This window comes from Carassius carassius, chromosome 2 (genome assembly GCF_963082965.1).
Source record: "Carassius carassius chromosome 2, fCarCar2.1, whole genome shotgun sequence".
In the NCBI taxonomy this organism is placed as follows: domain Eukaryota; kingdom Metazoa; phylum Chordata; class Actinopteri; order Cypriniformes; family Cyprinidae; genus Carassius; species Carassius carassius.
Window position 1 is genome coordinate 16,137,058 of NC_081756.1, and position 20,273 is coordinate 16,157,330.

The 20,273-nt window shown below is 36.3% G+C and overlaps 1 protein-coding gene across 1 annotated transcript in view; it reads left to right on the forward strand.

Annotated features, from left to right (window-relative positions):
• The first annotated feature begins 2,112 nt into the window (after positions 1-2,112).
• The window catches only part of LOC132104422 (pleckstrin homology domain-containing family A member 7-like), a 99,615-nt gene continuing 81,454 nt past the window's right edge, over positions 2,113-20,273 (forward strand). The window contains exons 1-3 of the mRNA XM_059509889.1: positions 2,113-2,557; positions 2,665-2,741; positions 2,914-2,971. Of these exons, the coding sequence (XP_059365872.1) occupies positions 2,475-2,557; positions 2,665-2,741; positions 2,914-2,971 (218 nt within the window). The 5' untranslated portion in view covers positions 2,113-2,474. The remainder of the gene's footprint in view (positions 2,558-2,664; positions 2,742-2,913; positions 2,972-20,273) is intronic.

Genomic DNA, 20,273 nt, shown 5'->3' on the forward strand with positions numbered 1-20,273 from the left:
AAATGGGCGTTCTTGGCAGGAACAGTATGAAAACAGTGTAAATCAGGGATATAAAAATCCTGTGTTTTGTTCAAGGGAAACAGATCACAAATTTATCCGATGCATTTATCCAAGCCAGTTTATATGATATGGCAAACATGATTTTACCAAGTCGGAAATGTTCCTGGATCAACATTCCTGCAACAACATTCCTTCAGAGATTACAGTGTTTATTAAGATTATTTTATTTTTATTTGTATTTGTATTTTTAATTTTTATTTTAAATAAACCTCTTATGCCAATTATGGCTGCATTTATTTAAAAATACAGTAAAAGAGTAATATTGTGAAATATTGCTGCAATTTAAAACAAGTGTTTTCTGAATGTATTTTTAAAAGTAATTTATTCCTGTGATGGCAAAGCTGAATTTTCAAGCATCATACTCCAGTCTTCAGTGTCACATAATCCTTCAAAAATCATTCTAATATGCTGATTTGGTATTCATTGTCATTGTCACTGAAATCATTTGTGCTGCTTCATATATTTTGTGAATATAAAGTTACAATAAATTTTTATACAAATGCTCTAGGAACAGGAATGACAGTTTTGTCTAATGACAAAATCATGTTTATCTATATGATACTTCTATGAAAAATTTAATCCCACACTTCTGAACATGTATTGATGCTTATTGTATTTTAAAATGCAACACAGTATTCTGACAGGATGTAAATCTTATGATGTCAATTAATTTATTAATAGTGAATAAACTATGAAAGATGACATCTATTTTACCGTAAGAAATTTATTTATTTATATATTTTGTAAAAAGTAGAGATGTAACGATTAACCCAACTCACAATGCGATACGATTCACAATATTTCTGTATTAGTGCTTGGACAAAATGCTGAACATTTCTTTGTGAAATTATAATAATACATTTTAAAACAAACCCCAAATCAAATAAATAAATACCACAAAAGATATCTCTTCATATAAACTAACTAAGGCTTTGTCTGTGCTCTTTCCATTCCACTGTATTTTAATCATGATCCAAACAAAGATGTTGTATACATGCTGCACGAGCACTTAATTAATAAATTAGACTGTATTTCGAAATCTGAACCAAAAACAGAATGGTCAGAATTTATCTGTAAAATTATGCTACATAAAACATCTGAACAAGACAAAAACAGGAGATGGGCTGAATAAAAAATAATGCAATTTACCTTGTTTATACACATATTTCTACACATATATACCAAAGAGTAAGCATTTTACAGTATAAGTCAACTGTCAGCCAGTCTACAGACTGTGGGTGGCTATAAATAGCATGGTCTAATGGAAGGATAATCAGCTGTTGTTGCAGTTGGATTGTTTCTTTGGTTGTGACTCTGCCCTGCCTCAGTGAGAAGTTTGACCGTGTGTTCCTGTGGTTATCATCAAGAATGTATGGGAGAGTCTTTAGATATGAGTTTTGTGTCAGAGATTTCTCATACAATGTGGCAGACGTGTACGTGGAGACATATTGGCATGTTTGCTTTCATGAGGACGTGCATTCTTGTCCAAATATTAGCTCAAGCTCATGTGTCCATTCACCAGCCTATGTTTTGCATAGTTAATATTAAGTCAGATAACCAGTTATGTTAAGGCCTTTAGCTGTCTAGACAATGCAGTAAATATAATTTATATATTAAACGGAATTATTATTACATATATTTAGGTATAAAAGTATGTGTCTAGTGAATAAAAACTTTTTGAATTATAATAAAAAAATGAGTTATATTTATTTTGAAATCAATATTTTTTGAGTGCTCTGTAATATGAACTGAGACAGAGTCAATGTAGACACTTTTTTAAGTGTCTCTTGCATATATAACCAGTTACCACTGAACATCCATTTGCCTTACTATTAATAACATACCAGGTTTTTAAAAAATATATAAAAATAATACAAATGATGATATTATTGGATCTGTCCATGCGAGTGCAGGTCATGAAAAGTGGCGCGAACACAGTGCGACACGAAAGTGTAAACAAAGCAACTTTACGCTATTTTTGTCAGCGAGGAGCCAACATGACTTCTCAGCATATCTAGGACTCATGAAAAAATGTTTAATCCGCAAGAAATGTTTTCTCAGTCGGATATTTTTGGCTGGGAAACACGTAGGAGGAACGCTTATAGACAGGTTTAACCTGACTAAAATCATCACATATCTCGTACTACTGTCATTTAAATCATATGCTACTGTTCGCCTAACGTTACTTGTTACCTGCCAAAAAGCTCAGCTCTTTGAAGACAGTTGTCATGAGCGCGATACAACATATGTCCCCAGTCGACGGCCTCTTTCTTTTCTGTCGGCTTATAACTGGGACAAAGACTTTTCCCAAGTTTAGCCTGTCCCTTTAACAGCAGTGCAGCCCTAGCGGTGATTATCGGACTGTCCGATTCCCGGGAAACTCTGCGGCGCAGCGCTCACTTTCAACCGGGATCATGGCGGCTCCGCTCGGGCGGGACACACTACCTGAGCACTGGTCCTACGGGGTGTGTGGGGATGGCAGGGTCTTTTTCATCAAGTAAGCAGCCTATGAAGGGTTTGATCACAGTCGTTGCTTTGTATTGTGGTTATGGTGAATCCGCACCTTTTCCGATGGGTCTCGTAACAGGTGTCTCTGTGTTCCAGCGACAAAACTCGCAGCACTACTTGGCTCCATCCCCGCACTGGTGAACCTGTCAACTCAGGACACATGATACGATCAGGTACGGTAGTAAACTAAGCTGGCTAGTCTAAACTTTGCAATCCTTAGTCGGATACTGCGGTAAGTGTTTAAAGTGACCAGTGGAAACACGTCCTCTGCATAATTGATGGTGGGTACTTTCTGTTTCATTAAAAACTTAATTGAGCTTTGTACAAATATTTTTCTCCCTTTAGATTTACCGCGGGGATGGGAAGAGGGCTTCACCGAGGAAGGCGCCAGCTACTTTATAAAGTAAGCGATAGTGGGAATTTCTGTTTTTGTCCTTGTGAGACCGTGAGGATGCGAGTGCAACTGCAAAGCCCTCCCCAACGAGCGCTACCTCACTCCCGCCTCTCGCAGTGATCAGAGCCCGCTGTCTGCTCGGACCTTCAAGTGTCAGGAAAAAACAGATAACTGAATTTAGTCAGAGGTTTGATTGAATGTTTACTGGCGATTTGCTCTTCAGTGTAGATTAAGGCAATGACATTGGACAACTGGTTTCCATCTATCAGTCTGCTAGTACATTGGTTTGTCCAGTTAACTGTCTAGTAGTTGATCCAGTGATCCATCTGATTGTCATGTATTTATTCATCAGTAGTCAAGGTCAATATATTTATTTTAAATAACTAGTGTCTACCGAAGTGCTGTACATTAACAAATAATATAGATACTAGAAAGAAGTAAGAAAATAAGAGAGAGACAAAAACAACAACGAATAACCCATAACAAAAGTTAGTACACATTACAATACACAAAATACCATTCATCCAAAAGCCAAGCAACAGTAGAGCAGGAGGAACAGGAAAGAAAACATACACACTGATAGCACAAACATGTACAGAAAAATAGTGGTCGACCGATATATTGCCAAAGACGATATATCGGCCAATATTTGGTGTTTTTCAAATATCATCATTGGCCGATAAGTTTTTCTGCTTGGTTGAAGTCTTTGAGACTTTGAGACATTCTCTCTCTTGTTTACTGTTATCGTTAACAGTTCTGTCTAATATGGATAGAAGTCTGTCTAATAATCACATAAAACGGTTAAACAAAAGAATGAATGTATACAATTAATATTATAACGATTGCTTTTATATTATTAGTAATAGAAAGGCAAACATTATAATACTTTCTCATTTGCCGTCAGCATTAAACAAATACACATTTAAATCTTTTGAAATGGCAAACTTCCCAGAATACTGAGTGCCCTGTTAGTTACAGTTTTTTACTTCCTTTTATAAATTATATTTATATTTCATATTTATTTATTTGTGAAAAATACTTTGCCATCTAAAGTAAAAGTATGTTTATTTTACACATTTATTTTTTAATCCATTGCCAAATGATTAAAATTTTCTTAAATATTAATAAAAAATAAAATAAATAATATATAATATAGATAATATATTTATCGGCTATTGCCCCCCCCCTGCTTTCCAAGATATTGGCATCGGCTGTCAAAAAGCCTATATCGGTCAACAATTATAGTAAAAACAATAAAGGACAGGAGCGATGGCAGGCCAACAACCATGTTGGCACCATTTATTTATTTATTTTCAATATCCATATCCATCCAAATATATCTGTCAATGTATCTATCCATATATGTATTTAAGCCATCTTGAATGTTACATTTTTGTAACAAATATGATTTTTGCATTTCAATTTGCTCCAAACAAACAAACAAAAAAACACAAACACTCCTCAGCTGTTGTATTAGATACGTTCTCTCAGCAGTTTACTATTTTTTTTAATATAATGCCCAGGTAATATAAAATGCAGTATATATGTTCAATATTCTTTTGAAAATGAAAAAAATAAATAAAAAATGCTAGTCTGTCTAGCTATTTCTCTGTTTGCACATCCAGTAACCAGTGAATCTGTCTATTCGTCAACATCCATCTCTACCATATTCAGCAGGTGAGGAGACTCATGGGCAGATAGTGAGCAGCAGAAATTAGATGAAGTGGACTGTGTTGGGAGTGCTGTGGTCAGTGCTGCTGTATAGAACGTTGCCTGTATCACTTGTATTTGTATACGAGAATGTGTATGCCTGTCTCCTGTATATGATATATGAGAATGTGTGGCTTGGCACAGCCAATTAGATGTCATAAACATTCCAGCAGCTCCCTAAGTAATATTTCCCTTCCCAATGTAATTCCGTACAATTGTGAGAAATACTTTTGTATTAACAATAGGAATGACAGAGATGTATGGTGCGATCACACAAAGTCACTTTATCCATTCAGCTCCAGTAATGTGGAAACCACAACCAGACCACCACCATCATAGCCAATGTAGTCAATGTAGTCAATCTAGTCATTCAAACATCCTTATTTGTATGACCTGTTCCGTCTGAGATATACTGTAAGAATGTTTTTTGCCTGACAGATTATTAGTTTGTTTACAGTACTGCAGTAAATCATTTGCATGCTCTGGCTTGTTTAATTAAATTGAGAAATCAACCCGAAAGCAGCCAGTAAACAACCAATGTGATTGCACTTTATGCTGCACAATTCTGTATCAACAAACTAATTGGGACAGTAGGAGCAAATCAGAGGCAGTCTGAAGCTACTAGATAAGATTTTTCCTCTTACGGATTTGTGTCTGAATTTTAAAGAGCCTATACCATGCAATGACTTGCTGCAGGATTGCAGTGAAAACAATGCTTACTTGTGGCTTATTTTCAGTATTAGCTTTGGAGAGCAGTTAAATTCATTCACCAGAGTAAATTTAAAGTACACAATCCTTCAATGATGGAAGAGGGCTGTAGTGGATTGTTGTATTTGATGGAGCTTTTGGTAACCCAGTTTTATTATTAAAATTGCTTTGTGATGAATTGTTCCTCTGTAATACTCATACGTTTTTTTTTTATCCAACTCATCGCAAGCAGATGCTAATATATCTAGCAGTCACTGCATCTGACAAATCTGCCTATGAGAATATCATGGCAATCACCCAGTTATCTCAAAGCACCACCAACTTAGCCCATGCAATCCAGAATGCATTAGTGTCTTGCTCTCTGCTTTGCATCTAAATAGAACCACTTTCCCATAAAGCTGTTTATTTGTTAGTTCAATGCTCCACTGGTGTCTGACCAGAAAACTGCGTCTCGTCAAAGCTCCTATAGTGAGAGGCGGTGTTTTAAAGGTCAAAGAAAATTATTTTAGTAATGTGTTATTGTTGACAGTTTTATTGTGGGCTATGTGAAGGGACTCATTGTGCTTCTTTCTGGGCACAGTCAAATACTGAACAGCTCAGAGGCCTTAGAGAGCTGAAATGTAAAGACTGTAAAATAATGCACTTATTTGTGGGCTAAATGACATTACGGTTCCTGTTTTGATCCCGTTTAACATCGTCTTTGTGTTAACGGCTAGAAAAGGGAGCTGATTGTTATTTTAGTTAAAGAATACTAAAATAGAAAAGGCTGCATAATTTGTTTCCTATTTCTGCGTTTTGAAGTATGGTGATTGCCTTCCAGCCCTTTAAAGGGGTCACATGACTATGAAGAGAGGGGTGGGGCTGAGAAACATGGAAACGGAGCGAGTCCGGTGGAGTTAATGAGTGTGCGACACCTGCGCCATTCACTGGTCTCGAGTACCATTCACTGGTCTCGAGATTTTATGTATTTGGTGTAATGAAATGTGTTTATGCTGCTTAAGGTAAAAAAAAAAAAAAAACTTTTTTCACATAATGTACAATGTACATAAATTGTTTCTCCTCTGTGTCCTGCCTTTCTCAAATGCGTAAATTTTTACAAAGCTCATCATTCTGAAAAGCAAGGTGTACTGTGATTGGCCGAATGCCTCAAGTGTGTGACGGAAATGTAACGCCCCGTACCATACTGTGATGCTGTGTCAAAACCATTTATACCCGTTACAAATGAGGCATTTGTTGCATCCAGTGGGGGTATAAATACTGATTATAATGACTTATGATGTGTTTTTACACATTGCGTTGCATCACGCCACGTAAACATATAACCATGTCTGCATTTGTGATCAGAGAAACGACAAACAACAAGCGCTACTCAAGACTGCTCAAAATTCATGTTTGAATCATCAGTGGTAAATCCTTTAAATTAGGGCTGGTAATTTAACGCGTTAATTCGATTAATTAATTATGGAGAAAAGTAACGCGTAAAAAGTCGATTGATGAGTCGATTGATGACTAATACGAGGCAGGGAAGCAACATATTGCGTGATAGAGCCTAGAAAATTGCCCTAAAATTCAAGATATGGGGGAAAATGCCCCTGTTTGAAATTTTGTCTCATATTTACATCACATAGTTAAGAAATATCACACGAGTGCAAATGATAGGCTACTCATCTTATACAACAGTTCATTAAGAAGTTCATATTGTGTTATTTTAGACACAATGTTGTCTGTTTTGCTCAATTTTGCCAACCAAAATATAACCATAAATCAGAACTGTTCATCCCCGAGCAACCCACAGTGGCTTTTCATTTCTTAATCCACATTTTGAACGAATTGGGTGAACCATTTTGCGCGTTGAACCATTGGCCGTAGTCGCGTTGGATTTGAAGTGGCGCTGCATAGACCGATCGGTGTATGACATTAAAGTACAACGAGAGCGATTCAAAAGCACACAGAGTCATCTGCTCTCTAAAGCCCTTGCAGTTCTTTGATGTCACACTCTGATCGGTCTGATGGTGATGATCCGCTTCAAGACGAACAAGCCTAATGATTCAATGAACCATTCATAAAGAACCATTTACTTCACTCCTGAATGAATCAGCCATTTGAACGAATCAAATTAATGAATAAATGACTCGATGACTTAATCATTAAGACATTTACCACCACCTACTGGCAGTTTTAGTTTAATTTCATTAAATAAATAATTTAATATTTTCATAGTAATAATAATAAAAATTAAATTAAAATTAAAGTTATAGTTCACCCAACCAAAAATGACAATTCTGTCATCATTTACTCACATGGTCCAAAAGAGTATATGTAATAAATTTGATCAAACAAAATATTTCTTGCTGAACCTACTTTTTGTAATCTCTGTTTGATGCTTTGCACAACAATGACTTTAAATGATCTTTTCAGAGTAAACTTTAATTTCTTTGTGTGAAAATTTGGGCAGTGTTATACAAATCTTACCACACAGTGATGTAGACATGTGGGACCATGTTTAAACAAGCTGTTTTAGGAGGGTGTGGAACAGTCTTAACTTTTATAAAGAATATCTCTTTGGGTTGTAAACTTTAGTCTTTACAACTTTAGCGATTTTATCTATTCATGAACAGCTTGTAACGCTCCAAAGTGAAAGGAAAAGTTGATATCGCTTCATTTTACCCCTTTAATCTGTCCATTTTGTGGTTTAAATTGCATTTCTTACTGTGGTTATTTGGCTCACTTATGCCAAAGAATTAAGCATGCACCATTTGTAACAAGACTGGCAGTCGTAAGTGGCTGTGTGCGCGTTCCCTCACTTCAAACTTTGAGAGTTTTTTTGCTTGTAATTTTATAAATCAACATTAATGGCTTTACACTGCAAATAGTGTAGAGAACTGAATGTTTTTAAATGTGGAGCAGTAGGGAATAGGGAGAGAGTGATTCTTAGACTGTCCTTGAGACAAAGTACGCTTGGGCTACATTAGGTACTTTCAGAGACCATCTTTTCTGCTTATGTGATTTATTATTTTTGTGGTTTTGAGGACTGCTCTGTATTGGGTTTACTGGATTATCATCCAAATTATATTTGATATACTGCAGGTCTGAATAATTCCAAACATTTAATAAATCCCATAAAATGTATAGCTAAATGTATAGCTGATTTACTCTGTATCTGTACCTATCCCACATTAATCTAATTAAGTGATATGAATGGAGCATATACAGTGAAAAAAACATTCCCCTTTAAAATAATTACATTTTGTTGCTTTGCAGCCTGAAATCAAGATGGGCACAGTTTTTTGGTTTATCCAACTGTATTTACTCAGTTCAACTTATAACATCCAAGTGAAATATATGACGCCAACATGTAAAAAAAAAAATGCTTTAATCAAAGCCTTTAGTCTGTTGTGATATGTCTCTGTCTACTAAATTTGCACATCCAGACTTTGCAATATTTGTCCTCACTTCTTTGCAGAACTGCTCAAGTTCAGTCCAATTTGATGGTGAGTGTTTGTGGACTGCAGTCTTCAAGTCATTCCACAGATTTTCAATGGGGTTTAAGTCTGGGCTCTGACTAGGTCATGCAAGGACATTCAGCTTCTTCTCCTTCAACCACTGTGTGTTCAGTTTTGCTGTGTGCTTTGAGTCACTGTCATGTTGGAAGGTAAACATTCATCCAGTTGACAACTTTTGGCGAGGGCAGCAGATTTTCCTCAATAATTTAATGGTATTTTTCCTCATCCATTTTTCCTTTTACCTTGACAAGTGCTCCAGTCCCTGCTGAAGAGAAACACCTCATAACATGATCTTACCACCTCCATGCTTTACTGCAGGAATGATGTTATCTGGATGGTGGATTGTATTGGATTTACAGACAAATCGTTTAGTGTTGAGACCAAATAATTCAATTTTAGTCTCTTCCGTCTCAGAATCTTCAAGTTGTGTTTTGTCAAAGCTCATTCGTGACTTTATGTGGCCTTTCTGGAGGAGTGGCTTTTTTCTTGAAACCCTTCCATACAAGCCACATTTTGGAGAATTTATGATATTGTTGTCACATGCACACAATGTCCACTCTTTCGATTCCAGCAACTGCCTCAGAGTAGCTATAGGCCTCTTGGTCGCATCTGTGACCAGTTTCCTCCTGGCTCTTTCATCCAGTTTGGACCAATGTCCTGGTCCAGGGATCTGTGTTGCACCAAATACCTTCCGCTTCTTAATAATAGACTTCACTGTGGTTCTAGTCATTGATAAAGCCTTTGACATTTTTTTGTATTCCTTTCCTGACAACTTTCTCCTGGAGATCTTTTGACAGTGCCTTGCCATCAAAGGTTGACAGTTTGCTTCAGTTGCACTACCAAGGACTGCAGTGATTTAGGAAAGCTATTTTCATGCTGAATTAATCAAAATGACCACAATTGATCACAGTTGAAAGTGAAATGGCTTTGTATTCCATTGAGAAGGTGATTAGCTTCACCTGATTAAGTCATTTTTAGGATGGGGTGATCATTTTTCCAACGTTTTTTTTGGTGTTATATCTTTCTCCTAGATATAGTTGCACTGAGTAAATACAGCTGTGTATAAAACAAAAACAGCAGGAAAAAGTTATATTTGTGTGGAATTTTGTATTTTTTGTTTATAAATATATATATATATATATATATATATATATATATATATATATATATATTCCCCCATACAAATAAAACTCTTTTCAACATTGATAATGAATTGCATATGAGCATATAATTCTTGTGACACTGAGGTCTGGAGTAATTGCTGCTGTAATTTTACTTTGGTACCACAGGAATGAATTACTTTTTAAAATATATTAAAATAGAAAAAAAGCTATTTTACATTGTACGTATATTTCACAACATTGCAGTTTTACTGTTTTACTGTATTTGATCAAGTAAATGCAGCTTTGGTGAGCATTAGATACTTTTTACAAAAACATTATTGTCATATTTTTCACTGGAATGTGCAAGAAAATTTTAACACGACATGAGGAGCACATACACCTGTTTTGTAGAATATATTACTGTATTAGAAGGTTGTGACTCAGGACAAATGTTCTCTGAAAGGTCCTCAAAGGTCAGCTGAGTGTGAGGGATGCTTTATTGAACTCAGTGTACTGTACATCAAAAAGGTTTGGCTGAGTCATAAAGAGTCAAGGTGATTCATCTCTGTAGCCTGCATTGATGCCTCAGATAGTGAATGGCAGGAGGTCTCAGCAGACCTCTGCTCCAGCCTGGACGATCAGACGTGTGAGGAATAGTACATGTGCAGAGATGTCCTTTCCTCTCTACATCTGTCTCGCTTCAGCAGCTTTTCAGAAGGGTTTTTAAGGGTCAATGTTGCTTATCAGAGTGACTGTATGTTCTTCATCTTACCTTCATCTTTTTGACCTCCTGAATTATTTTTGAAGTTGTGTTTTTAGTTTTGTTCACCTATAAATTGAAGTTCTGACTTCATTTGCTCAACCTACTGAAGACTGTTCACGCAGATTTTGGTTGATTTATACAGTCAAGTTTCATAAAGGAGCAAAATCTGTATAAAAGTAGGGGTAGTACTTTACAACAAGGCCTCATTAGTTATTGTTGGTTCATGGATTAACTTACATTAATGTAACAATTGTTACAGTATTTTCTAATCTGTTAACGTTAGTAAATAAAAATACAACTGTTGATTGTTAGTTCATGTTAACTCGGATCCATTAAATAATATTTCCAGATACAATGTTTCATTTTTATAATTTATTAGTAAATGCAGTAAATGCCCGTCCTTTATGCAAATACTTGCATGACTTTCTAACACTTTTTAATGTGTGGGCTGAGGAGGACTTGAGTACAATTCAGTTGTCAGATTAAGAGAATAAATGATAAAAAGCTGATCATACAAACTGATTACGTAGGGCTGAGTTGCTTACTTAGACTGTGTAATTATTTTCTGGGTAGGCAGTGGTCTAGCAGAAATTTGGCAGAGCCATGAGAAACTTTGTCTACTATAGCTACATAGAATATTAATATCAAGTTTGCTCTGGGTTTAAAAGGTTCTTGTGCCAGTTCTTCCATTGGTTAGTTAAATATTTTCTTTCACAACAAGTCTCTCAGGTTATCTTAAGTAGGATTTGTTCTAGCTGAAGTTTAGTTTTTTTACATCAGTGTTTCTTTGTCTACTGATGTAATGTTTTTGGAAAGGTGAATTTTTGATGCGTTGAAGCATTACTTACTGTTGAACAAACTGTTGTTTCATTCACATCAAATTAAATATAGCGTCTACCCTGATGTTAAGGTCCCTGTTGACTCTGTTTGAGAAGTACCCCCCACTCCAGACCCCCTTTTTTCACTTCACTGCTCATCCAACAGCCTGAGCTCAGGCCAAGTCTGCATGTTGCTGCCGTGACAACAACCACTGCTTGTGCAGCAGGTTTTTTTAAATAAGAGGAGGCAACACAATGGCAGAACTGTTGAGTGTTAGCGGCCATAGTAAAATCAAACTCATTTACATGAGCCCTGTTGCAGGAAGAATATAGCCTCCTCTTGTACTAGTGTTGTCACGGTACCAAAATTTCAGTATTCGGTACCGATACCAGTGAAAATCCACGGTTCTCGGTACCAAAGCAAAACACAAAAATATGCAAATTTAAAAAAAAAAACTTTTTAGCACTAAAAATAAAACCAATGCCATTCTTTATACTTACTTACAATTGTGTTTAAAGTTTTTCTACAAGTTATATAATTATGAAAAACAGTAAACAAGTTTCATCCAAATGTCATTTGTCTTTTAATTTATGAAATTTAAACACATTTTATTTTTGTTAAATAAAGGGGATTTGCTATTAAAATTAAAACATGGAAGAAATATTGTGATTTATTTCTTTAAAAAATAAAGTTTTATAAATCTTTTCAACAGTTGTAGCAGTATCACATACATTTTACTAAATAATAGTAATATTTCTAGCACAATGCCTTTATGTAAAAATTAACTTTTAGGCCTAATGAATGCATATTTTTCATTTTAACTGAACTTAAGACTGGTGGTGATGCTTAAGATATTTTTGGTCTTTGAGGGTTTTCTGTAAAAAAAATAGTAATAGATCATATTAATTATTATTAAAAGGTAATACTAATAATTCTACTATCATATTAATGTATATACAATGCACTATGAATTGATGAGCTACTGGGTTCATGAAAATTAATCATGTTGTCTGCGTTTGGTCAAACTGATTTGCTGAAATCAAAACAGGGACGGTAATAGATGAAATGAGCCAATGAAATTGCCATTTGCGCATTAGCTCCGCCCACTACCGGAGAAACCGGTATGTCTTCTGCTTGTTCGAAAATGAATATGAATAATTCTAAATGAACTCCATTATTTTGACAGGAGAAGACAACAAAGAATAGTTTACATATAGCGTGTTAATTCAGCGTGGTAAGACTCTCGCTCTATCTCTCTTTGCATGTGTGAGAAACAGCGCTATCAGTAAAGCGACGGCGAGTCATGCGCCTTCACAAAGAGTTTACAGAGCATCAATTACAGGTGCGCTGTGCGTCCATTGAGATGAACTGAAAAGTTCAGATCGCTTGATGGAGAGAGAACTCTGAAGCTCAGATGCTGAAATTAATGCAAGCGTCATGCGCTTCAGTCTATGTAGTAAACAAACCCGCACGTCTCTGCCATTCATTAATTCACACAGAGACGCGCAGAACACAGATTCATATTTCAAACAACTTTTGCGGCTTAACATTTACAGATACTGGTCCATATGGAGATTTGATTTGATTAATTTATGCTAACTTTGACAAATTCCATGACTGTCCATATTAAAATGTAAGTTTCATTTTCATGACTGGATTTTGAGATTCCGTCCTTGTTTCTGCTTCGCGGAAATTATATCGCTGAACCGGGTTTGAACGGGACCTCGGTACTACCGGTACTTAAAGAAACCTGGTACTGTCACATTTAAATTTTTTTAGTACCGACTTGGTACCGAAGTACCGGGTCTTTTGACAACACTATCTTGTACCATTCAAAAGTTCGGTGTCAGTTTTTTTTTTTTGGAAAGAAATTCATATTTTTGTTTAATAAGAGTGCATTAAACTGATAAAAAGTCACAGTAAAGACATATATAATGTCTCAAAAAAAATTTAATTTGTCAAATTAATGCTGTTCCTTTGAACTTTTTATTAAAAGAATCCTGAAAAATATTCTGTATAATATTAAGGTGCATTTTTTAAACATACTAACATGGAAAACAGCTTTGGTGGGCATGAGAGACTTCTTTAAAAAAAAAAAATCTTAGTCACCAAATGTTTTAATGGTAATCTATGCATTTATACTCTTAAGTGATTGACTGCTGATGTGAGTAAGAGCTTCTGAGTACTTAAGATTTTTATTTGATTTACTCTGAGAACATATAAACATTTGTTAGCATGTGTGAAATGCACCAGTGGATTGAAAAACTATTTTCTGTCTGCAATGTGGATTTCCCTGCTTTTCCACACTAAAAAGCCAATGGATACTCAAAGTCATGCTGTACTGAATTTGTGCAATTCTATATCTCCCCAAAGGCACTTAGACACAATGGTGTTCTATTGGGACAATATCCTTTTTGTCATTTGGGTTTACATCCCACTGGAGCTGCAGTGCAAGTGTTGTATTTCCATGAGACTGTAGCCCTAAATTGACCGCATACAGAGAATCAGATTCCCAAATACCAGCTCTCTAAAAACTCCCACAGTTGGAACTCTTGGGGAAAAAATTTGGAATTTTTACATCAATTTACCTTTTCTCTTCAGACCACTCCATCCCCATTGGTTCAGTCTCCTGCAGTTCTTAGGATCCCATCAGTTATTTAACCATGATTTTTTTCAGTAAAGTGGTGGCAAAAAAACTTTAAATGTTGATTAAAGAGGATTGATTTCCCTATAGGCACCATCTCCCAGAGTCCCAGCAATGTCAGTGGAGCAGCATTTGTGCCAAACCAGCAATCCCCCTCCACACATCACTGTTCCTGTACAGATGTGTTTTTAAGTGGTCCCATACCTTTATTTCAGAGGCAAAGCTCACTAATCCAGATAATGACCTTTTAACATTTTATTTTCTGATAGAGTCATGCTACATTACCTGCTGTCACATTGCTTTGAAATATAGTGGCGATACACTCTCTCTCCAGAACAGTCTACAACCAAGTGTTTTGAGGTGAACTGTTATGTGTTGGATATTAATTAAATCCTTTATTCTAGAAATTGTGTTCATTTTAACCTAGAGACCTATTAGGATTCTTCAGAGTTCAGAGTTAGGCTTGAGTTTAGACTTGATGCTATTGAGAATTGATAATATGGGCTGTATTTAATGTGAAACATTCACAAAATAGTGTCAGTGTATTAGTACTATTCTGCCTTGATGTTCTGTATAATTAGGCTGTTTTCACTTTTATCTGACCCAAATGCTTGTTTCTTTCAGGTCAGATAAAATGCATTCTTGCATAAGCAAGACATCTAGATACTACCCAACCTCACAAATTGGCAAGTTGACTAGTGGACCATTTATAGAATAAGTTCTATTGATGTGTAAATATGGGCAGTTATTTGTTAATTTTGTAAATTTCAAATGGCAGTTGTTTTTTAAGAAATCAATGGATATCTGAAAGAGCAGTAATTGCGAAAATTGCGACTGTCTTCTCTATTGTGATGTTTTTCAACAGTATCTTGATGTAGGGATGTAGGAAGGGACATGATATTGTCCATCAGGAATTGGTTTGATCATTGGATTAAAGGAAAATTAGATTTTTCATAATATTGTTTCATAATTGTTTCAGGCAAACTTTTTGTGCAAGCCTTGCCCTTTAGACTTTAAAAAGACCTATATTTCTAACCACTTTCTGTCATGATTCTGCCTTCATGTCCTGATTTTTCTCTAGTCTTGAGGCAGGATCATGACAGGCCCGTGTTTTGTGTACAAGCACATGGCCTTGTCTTTGGGCCATGTGCTTGTGTTGTCTCGTTTCCTTGCCCCGCCCCCCTTGTTACCCTTGTTTGGTCATTATTGATTTACCTGTGCCACCTGTTGTGTCATTATTAGTCTCCCTATTTATATTCCCTTGTGTTCACTGTCTTGTACGGTTCATTGCAACTTTGTTACTCATTGTTACCCTCAGAAGATACGTTGTGAGAGTTTCTCTGTAGTTTGTGTTCTAGTGTGAAGAGTCTTTTGTTAATTGTTACTGCCTAGTCTTGTTAAATTGTCTGTCCTTGCCCTAGCCGTGGTTTTCCCCCTCGTGGGTTTTGTTTTCCCCTTTTGTGTTCAATAAACCCTGCGTGTTGTGCATCCTGTCTGCGATTGAGTTCATCCCTACCCTCCACATGACACTTTCACCATTTCCTTTTACTGAACATGATGATGTTCCCTCCTTAACAAATAATGCCCTCTCGAGTGTTTAGAGAAAGCAGATACAGTCAGATAAAGACTTGCATATTACAGTATCTTAATCATCAGCTGTACATAGGTAGGCTCTTTTAGGCCATGTCAGGAATACTATGAATGTGTGTGACCTTTACTTGACATTCACTCCACTGAACTGTGTTTGTTTCCTTTCTGTAATCCGCATATGTGATTGACTCACTTTTGTAGTCAGCCTCAGTGCCGAGCAGTGGTTGTGCTTTGTCACAGTACGTCTTACAAAATATTGCTGCCAAGGCAAAGTATTGCAAATATTACAGTTGCAGTGGCTCTTTTTGGCTTATCACAGTCAGCTGTTTCATACTATAATGTTTACATAGGATGGATGCTAACTCAGTAGCAGATGTTCACTTGAGTTTGATTTGAGATCCGAGGCGTCTTGACTTGTTCACAAGTTTTGTTCGATCCCTCAGTTTCTCAGCATACGCTTGAGGCATTATGAGACAGCATGTTTGTGCCAATATTACCTTTGTCTTTCTCTCTCCCCCTTACTCTCTTTCTCTGATGTGAATAGGGAATAAAGTGATTATGCTGTGTTTTTCAGTGAGGCAGGAGCCTTTCGCTGTGATGGGACTGCTTAATGTTTTCCTGTTGCAGTGGGGGCTGTGCGCAGTGGACCGAACTGCTCATGAGAAAAAAAGAGAAATGCTCCTTTTGAACTATACCTGCAGCATGAATCATTAATCTTGTGGAAATCGTTTTATTTGTATCTTACCATCAAAAGCGGGGGGTCTGCTTATGAATCCAGACATGACTGATTGTCTTGAGTGGTCCAGGGTTGGGCCAGATGTAAGAATTGGCTTCCTTTTCATTCATGAGCAGGAATTACAGTTGAATTGGCCATGTTTCACAGGATTTTGAATTGGAATTTGAATAAGAATGACAGGAAGATAAATGTATTGAATTGGAGTCTCACAAATTGAGGATTTTTAACACAAGTTTTGCAACGTGAAATATTATTTATTATTATTTTTTAATTCTATACATCATTCATTTTGTCTATGCCTATTAACATGATATGTAAAATATTTTCACACAATCTAGCCACCACATTATTTTCTCATACAGGCATAGTTTCTATGTATCTCATTATTTTCAGATAGTTAAAAAAAAAATGTTGACATAAAAATCGGAATCTAGAGAATTTCACTCCATTCAGCATATATTTGATCAAAAATACAGAAATGCTGTGAAATATTATCACAGTTTAAAATAACTATTTTTAATATGCTGAATTAAATGTTAAATGCAACACGCAGTCACTGATTTGCTGCTTACAAATGTTGTATTGTAGCCTCAAGCAGTCCATACTGTCCAGACACCGTATGTTACTTCCTTTGAGAAAGAAGCAGGCACCGGATACAAAGTGCTGTGGTACCCTCACATCTTCCATGACAGATGAAAGCCATGAAAGGCTAAAAACACGTTGTTTGTGTTAGATGAAACAAATGGAACTGGGTGTAATAACAGAGCATTGACAAGGGAAAAGGACAGAGGAAACACAATGAAGGGTTTGAGAGAGGGGACAGTGGCTGCTTATGTTTCGCAGCATGTCACCAGGACCATTCAGTCAGACGCAGTTTGAATTGTCGTATTAAACTCTCCAGCCTGCACTGAATTCATAATTGTGTCTGAGATGTAACTTTGCATGTCGCACTATACGGGAAAGTTTGTAGACTGAAGAAACAGCAGACATAGAGATGCTAGAGCCACCTCCAACATGGGTACCTCCTGCAGCTGCCTGCCGTTGGGCCGTGTAAAGAAAGAGGATGTTGGTCGTGAGGACACTGAACTGGAGACTATCAGAGAGGAAGAAGATGAAACTACGTTAGCAGAGGAAAGGTATATATGATATATTATACAGTATACAGAATAGGGTAGTTTTAATACTCAAGTAAACAGCTGTGGTTGTATGATCAGAATGAATCAGTTCTGTTGGTTCTCTAAGTTTTAACAAACTGATGGCAAAATTTTCAGAGTCTATGAATGATTATTTATCTGCTTGCCTGATGTGTTAGTTAAGTATAAGTTTTTTGTTATATTTTGAAAAAGCTTTTTTTTTTTCATTATAACTATTTTTAATAGTTTTAGTAGTTTACAATAAAAAAAAAGCACTGACGTTGACCCAAAAAGCCTAGTGCTGGAAAGTTCTGATATATTTTTATATCAGATAACTGAACACAGATGTCAGTCCTCCTGCAGCATTTTGTCAGGAGAGATTTGGCAAATGAACACGACTTAAGAACTTAACAGTTTTCTCTCACCTTCACTTTACGCATAAAAGGAGTTGCTGAGATGACTTGAGCTTGTAAACAATGTCCTTTCCCCTCCGCTCCAGCCGTTTCAGTCTATGGAGTTTAGAATGAGGAATTATGTTATTCAGACCATGAAGCTAGCCTCCTTTTTTTTAAAGGAAAATGAAATTCCACTGGCTAATACTTGGGATGGGCGAACTGATCTTCAGTCTTACGGGCATGTGTTTGAAGAAAAGCCTCAAATATTTTGTCTAATCCACATGGCTGGGTTGTACCTGGTGTTTTTATAGAAAAAGTGCAGATTATGTTGAAATAATTTTCTCTTTAAGCAAGAACGTTTCCAAATTATTTTAGTTTTTAAGATTTCGATACCATAAATAGTCTGGGCTGTATTTTATATATAGGTAGGAGCGCTCTGATGAATAAAAAAAATCAATATTCGCTCTCTAAAATGGTGTGCTGGACCATTTGTCCTTTTTAAAGCTATTGATGACTACTATTGATAACATTACACTGGACCGAATGTGTAGTTAGTCTAAATCATAGACACTCTCAGGAGGATCTGTCAGAGGAGGCAGCTGAATGCGGTATTGCTTTCTTAGGAAGGTCATCTGTCCAGAATAACATTAATTTCCTTTTGCAAGAAATCATTCTACCTGGGATTTATATAAGTAACATTTGAGAGGGAGCAATCTTCCTGCAAGTGAGTTGTCTTTGGGGCAGGACTTTACTGTTTTGTAGTGTTGTGTCCTGTGTTGGGGTGATTTAAAGACATGATTTACAGTTCTTGCTGAGTAACGTGTTGTAAGAGCAACAACCTTTTCATCAAATCATCTGATAATTGATTCTAGGAAGCTGGGAGGAGAAACATGAACCAATCAGTATTAGCAGTACAGTTATGTTGAGTCAACAATACTTCTTCTCTAAACAAGAAAATGCACACCTCAGAAGGTTTCTGTTTCTGCCCTTGACCACAAGTGAACTTGTCCAAATGTTCAGAAACGGACAGCCACACTAAGATTGCAATTTGTGTTGAAGCGATCAGCATTCTGTACAATTGCATAAAATACTATGTCATATTGTTTTTCATATTGTAATGACCAGAACTATATTTTTAAATTTTCTGGATAAAATATGAGTAGTACTGTAATTGCATGTGCAAAACCAAAGGGTACTAGAGTAGGGTGTTGTGAATGCCACCAGGGTGTTGCTGCATTGTTTTAGCATGTTTCTGTAAAACAATTTGTGTGATGGGGTCATTAAAAAAAACATTTATTATCAGTGTTAAAATTTTACTGGTTAATATTTTTGTGGAAACCGTGATGCATGATTCTTTTATTTAGAATATATACATTACAAGCCACATGCATACATTTTTTGTAAGCCTGTACAAAGCCTGTATGGACTTTTCTGTGCTTATTGTGGAGCACAGTAACATGCTGTCTTGACTTTGCATACTAAATGTCTGCACATTATCAAGTCTCGACTGCTCTTCATACTAGAAGCTGTAATGGTGACATTGATTATGGCAATTTATGTGCCTAATTATAGCCATGCAGTGTATGTCTGTAGCTCCCTCTGGTCCATCAGTTTTAATACACACATACATTCTAAATTCACTCTGCCAGGACTGATCACAGGACAAATAGCCCCGAGCACAAGTTACGGCAGTTTCCCACCTTGCCCACACTAAAGCCTGGATAAAATATCTATAGTGAGAGAATGAAGTTATTTCTGTCAGAGTCAATGATCCTCTGCTGGGCCAGAGCAGCATGAGAGCTGCGGTCTGGAATGTTGTAACATTCTGCTGTGCTCAAGACAACCACCAGGGAATGCTGTTGAATCTTTGACTTTCATAGGTCACATGTGGACAGCCCCAGAGAGGGGGGATTCGTTTCCTTTCAATGGACCGCCTCTTATTCAGGATTTAAATGGACAGCTTGTGGAGGCTTTTCTCTTTTGCTCATTATAATTTATATTCAATTTATTGAATTCAACACAGAGTTAGCCAGTGTTTTCCTCATAACCTAAAAAAGTAATCTTGGATAATTATGGATTTTTCTCTTCCTGTTTCAAGCTGCCTATCCTTTAATGTTTACATGACTGATGGTAGACCGTCAAGGCTCCTGTTATCATGTCTGTTTTTGCTTTAACTTTTGGCCTAGTTCAGTGATGCATTTTAAAGG